A 5,589-nucleotide genomic window follows, 5' to 3' on the forward strand; every position below is an offset into this window, starting at 1 on the left:
GTGCCCAGCGTGATTTTCAAACTGCTGGGTCCGGGGCTTGAACTGTAGTCAGTCATGTGGGAGTTCAGTGCCTTAACCACCATGCCATCTGCTGGCCCCTGCAAGTAGTTTTGAAAGGAAAAAGCCTGAATTACCTGAATAAAGTTACAGAATATTGGGTTAGACAAATGAGTTTCTTTGATATATCTCAAGTCTCTGAAAGCTAATGGGCTTGATAAATGTCTGAACCACAAAAGCAGATATAACATTTTCCAAACCTCCTGAGGTATAAAATGTCTTTTGCTTGAGTCTCTCTTCTAGTTTCTCTTTTTAAAGGTTTTTGCCATAGGGTTTGTGTGCTCACCGGAACAGAAGGAGATGGTGAGGAAAGAGAGAGACAATGAGAAGAAAGTGAGAAAACCACCCCACCCCCCCTCCTGGGGTTATGGCCACACTGCAATCTCTTCTCCTCCATTCTTCTCCTGGAATTTGGGGCACACACACATATGCACCCAGCATGAGTTTCAGTCCACTGGATCCAGGACTGGAATCACAGTGGTCCATGTGGGAGTCCAACACCATAACCACTAGGCCACCTGCTGGCCCCTATTTTTTAATTTTTAAAACATTTGTAATTGTCAGAGAGTGCGCTCATGAGAGAGAGAGAGAGAGAGAGAGAGAGAGAGAGAGAGAGCATGTCTGTGAGGGAGAAAGCCTCACCCTGTAATGGGGCTTGGTCATGCAGTAATCCCTTTTCCTCCACTTCTTTTTTGCTATCGGGCGTGCCAGAAAGACAGAGACAAAGAGACAGAAAGCGAGAAATCACCCCCCAGGGTGGATGACCATGCTACAATCCCTTCTCCTCCATTCTCCTCTCAGGATCTTGGGCACTCACACACACGCGCCCGGCATGAGTTTTAAGTCACCGGGTCCAGGACTCGAACCGTGGTCGACTACATGGGAGTCTAGCAACATAGCCATTACGCTAACTGCTGGTCCCTCCTCCACTTCTCTATCCCATTGGGATTTGGGATACCCATGTACACACATCTGACATCCCAGCCTGTTTTTGAAGCCAGATAGGCTGGGATTTGAACCACAGTCAGCCCTATAGTATCTGGCTCCCTTCACCACTAGGTTACGGAGTCAGCCCTCCAGTCTACCTCTTTAAACCATGGTTTATGAACTAGGTCTATTAAATGAGGTCTACACGTCAGTGCCCACAGAGGTTGAACTGTTCCCTTTTACCGAGACTAAAGGGTGAGTGGACAGGTAGGAGACCGGGGTGAGTTGCCACTGTGTACCTGTGTGATAATATTTACTTTAGAAACTGTCATTCAGGGTCCAGCCCACAGCCCCATGCTAAGCAAGCTGAATTCACCTGCTGATCCACAATTTGAATCTCAGACCTGGTGGCCTAAAAAATACACCAGGTGCATATATGTCCCCATGAGGAGTGTTTTCTTCCTCCCTCTCTCTCTCTCTCTCTCTTTCTCTCTCTCTCTCTCGTGCACGCGCATGCTCTCTCTCTCTCAAGCCCACACATCCTCTGGCAAATTAAAAAAAAAAAGAAAAAGGAAACTCATCCAGGTAAATTGGTAGTATCTTTCCGGACAATAATTTAGATGTACATAGAAAATGCCTCTCAATCTTGGTATACCAGTTGGTAAACCACTGATGCAGGAAGAAAACATTAGAATTCCCATTTAAAACGTCCCACACTGGGGCTGGCAGGTGGCATGATGGTTAAGGTACTGGACTCCCACATGGCCAGCCATGGTTTGAGTCCTGGACCTGGTGCCTTGTTTTCTCACTTTCCCTTTTTCTCTCTCTCTGGTCAAATTAAAAACAGTAAAGGGCTGGCAGGTAGCATGGTGGTTGGGGTATTGGACTCCCAACTTTGCTGACCACAGTTCAAGTCCTGGACCTGGCAGAGAACTTTCTCATGTTCGTTCTCTTTCTCTGTGTCTCTCTGGTCAAATTAATAATAATAATGAATAAAACTAAACAAAATAATTCTTTAAAATAATAATAATAATAAATAAAATTAAATAATCCTTTTTAAAAAAAAAAAGATAGAAACCTTCCACATTCACTGGGCATGGTGGTACACCTGTAATCCGAGCTACTTTGGAAGCTGAAGCAGGAGGATCAGGAGTTTGAAGCCAGCCTGGGCAACAGATACAGTATCTTACCTACTCTGCATTATCAAAATAATTTTTTTTCATATTCTTCCACCCAGGAATTTCAGTTTTTGGAGTATACTCAATTTACCCTAACAATTTATGTTAAGGGAATAGAATAATCTTGCATGTGTACAAATAGTTAGCTGCAGGGATGTTACTGAAGAACTTGAGCTTGTGCGAATTAAAAACAGCATCAATATCAATTAGGGACAGGTTATATAATTTATGGTGTATCCCTATATACCTCCCGATTGTGTTAGGTAGTAAAACAGAGGACATGGGCCGAGTGGTGGTGCAGAAGTAGCCCAACAGGACCCACATGGGAAAGGTCCAGGGTTTGTATCCTGGATCTCCGAGCACTCCAGAGATGCACACACATGCCCATGATCCAGGATGACTGAAACTGGGAGCAGACCGTGGTGTGAAAACCTGTCGGGGATGCCTCCTTCTCTCTTTCTCTTGCTGAATAAATAAATAAACTGGAAAACAAAATGAAACAAAAATAGGTGACAAAAGACTATGGAGTTTATAGGCAAAAAAAAAAAAAAAAAAAAAGAACCAGAAAAATAAAACAAACATTAATAATCATAGTTCTCAACATTTTGATTTATTATTCTGGTCCTTTTTTAAGTAGCTCTTGGGGCCGGCAGGTGGTGTGGGGGTTGAACACTGGACTCCCACAGGGCTGACCACAGTTCAAGTCCTGGACCTAGCAGCTTACTCTCTTACTTTCTCTTGTTCTCTCTCATCAAATTAAAAGGTAATAACAAATTTTTAAAATAAATAAAATGGGGCCACAGGTAGTATGTGGTTAAAGGCACTGGATTAACACATGGCCGACCGTGGATTGAGTCCTGTACCTGGCAGCTTGCTCTCTCACTTTCTCTCTCTCTGTGTCTCTCTCTCTAGTCAAATTGAAAAACAGTAATAATAAATGGAAATAAATAATTCTTTAAATAAATAATTCTAAAAAAATACTGTTAAGAAAATAGTGGCAGCTCTTAATAGTAAGATAGGGAAATTTTTATATTCTTTTCCTCCTCTCTATGTTAGCTTTAGTTTTGCACAATTAATGTATATTTCTGAATAAATGTACATAAAGTTCAATGTTTGAAAAATATAAAACAGGTATGAGATAACAAAGTCTCTTTCCCAGTTTGTTCTCCTAATTTATTTCTCTTAAAAATAGTCAAGGTTGGGGAACCAGCAGTTAGCGTAATGGCTATGTCGCTGGACTCCCATGTAGTCGACCGCGGTTCACGTCCCAGACCCAGTGGCTTAAAACTCACGCCGGGAGCGTGTGCGTGCGTGCCCAAGATCCCGAGAGGAGAATAGAGGAAAAGGGATTGCGGCGTGACCATCCCCCCTGGGGGGTGATTTCTCACGTTCTGTCTCTCTGTCTCTCTCTGTCTGTCTGGCGAGCACACGTGCCCTATAGCGAAAAACCTCTAAAAAAAAAAAAAATAGTCAAGGTTGGGGCCAGGAGATGGCGAGGCCACATGGCCAACTGCATGGTTCTATTCTCAGACCTGGCAGCTTGAAAATCACGCTGGGTGCATGTTTATGTATGCTCAAAATTTCAAGAAAAGAATGGAGGAGAAGGGACTGAGGTATGGTGCTCTCCCCACCGCCCCGAGGATGATTTCTCACTTTTCCTCTCTCTGTCTCTCTGTTTCTCTCTCTGGAGAGCACATGTGCCCTATGGCAAAAAAAAAAAAAAAAAAAAAAAAAAAAAAAAATCTAAAAAAAAGGGGGGGGAGATAGTAAGGTTTTTTGTTTCTTTTATATCTCCTGAGGATCTGCTATGTTAATAAAATTATTTTTTAAAATTTTTAAAAGAATTATTTCACTTTATTTAATCATGTGTCTATTTTAATTTGATCTAAAAGGGACAGAGCAAGAGCAAGAGTGAGAACGAGAGGAAAAGTGAGAAGGCAAGCCTCCAGGTCCAGGACTTGGACCACAGTCGGCCATATGGGAGTCCAGGGCCCTTAACCACCACGCCACCTGCCAGCCCTATTTTTTTAATTTTTAATTTGCTATATGGTACACATACACACCAGAGAGAGAGACAAAGAGAGAGAGGGAAAGTGAGAAATCACCCCCAAGTGGGGATGGTCCCACCATGTCGTCTCCTCTCAGGACTTTCTGCACAGCATGTGGGTACCCAGCCCGCTTTTCAAGCCGTTGAGTTTAGGACTCAAACAGTGCAGTCCCCCATGTGGGATCTAGCCACCTGGCTAGTCTAAGTTTTATTTTTATACATATTAAATTTTATTTACCCTTTGTCACAGAAATAATAGCATGTGATACACAGTTTCTTATCCTCTGCTGTATCAAATAGCCTTGAACACGTGTCATTTCACCCACGTGGGGAACGGTCTAGCTGGAGGGAGTCTTTAAACTGGAATTTTCCTGTCAAAGAAAAGGTACATTCGTAACTAGAACAAATACAGTCTCCTGAGGTTATATATATATTTTTAAATCTTATGTTTTCTTTCACTACTTACATGGTTCCATTTTTTTTGTTGTTGTTGTTACTTTAGAGCCATTTCATGTATCCTGGCTTGATAGATAATAAGAACAACAAAAGTATTTAAAATATTAAACTCCTCACTCATAGAAGAAATTCAAGAGCTGGTTGTCCCCGTCTGTCAGATCACAGGATCTAGATGCAACTGAGGACACCTTGCAAGGAAAGGTTCAGTTTACACAGCGGACGAATAACACGACGAGACCTCCGCTGTGCTAGGGCAGGTGTCCTCGCTTCCAGAGACTCATCGTGGTGAAGAAGAAACCCTGAGAGCTTGATTTCTACCTGCAGACAAAGTTCGCACTTCCAAAGAACTCTGGTTGCACTTGGATTTCCGTTCTGAGATACTGTAAGTTGCCTTACTTATTTAAATGAAAGAAGCGAGCGCCCTGGGGTGCATACAGAGGTATGGGCTGCGTGAATCTGTGTGGCATCTGAGTACACAGAGGGGAACTGGTTTTATTCCTGCAGAGATTCTGGAGGCCTGTTACTCACTGCGAACATAAGCAGCTGTACTGAAATGTCAGACGGATTTGCACAGCTGACTCAAGTTGCCGAAAAGAGAGCCCCATAGTAGTTTCATAAACTGACCCTATGCCGCCCAGCCCTGCTTAATATAGACCCAGCCTGAGTTTAGCGGTAGCCGCTGCTAGCCGCTCTGCAGACGCCACTGAGCTTCTTGGGAAAAAATATCTCAAGGGTGTGTTGACCTGGGACAGTTTTCAACTGGGGAGATTTTCCGGAGGTGTTTCTTTTCTTTTCCTTCCTTCCTTTCTTTCCTCTTTCTTTCTTTCTTTTCTCTTTTCTTTTCTTTCTTTTTTTTTTTTTTGTTAAATTATCTTTGATTATTTTCTCTTTTCTAGTAAAATAGAAACAGAAAAAAAATGTCAG

General features: G+C 42.6%; 1 protein-coding gene across 1 annotated transcript in view; it reads left to right on the forward strand.

The window, feature by feature from the left end:
• Nucleotides 1-1,153: 1,153 nt before the first annotated feature.
• The window catches only part of LMOD3 (leiomodin 3), a 15,261-nt gene continuing 10,825 nt past the window's right edge, over nt 1,154-5,589 (forward strand). The window contains exon 1 of the mRNA XM_006160393.1: nt 1,154-1,239. Coding sequence (XP_006160455.1) covers nt 1,154-1,239 — 86 coding nt within the window. The remainder of the gene's footprint in view (nt 1,240-5,589) is intronic.

Source organism: Tupaia chinensis, unplaced genomic scaffold (assembly GCF_000334495.1).
Source record: "Tupaia chinensis unplaced genomic scaffold, TupChi_1.0 Scaffold000682_1, whole genome shotgun sequence".
Classification (NCBI taxonomy): domain Eukaryota; kingdom Metazoa; phylum Chordata; class Mammalia; order Scandentia; family Tupaiidae; genus Tupaia; species Tupaia belangeri.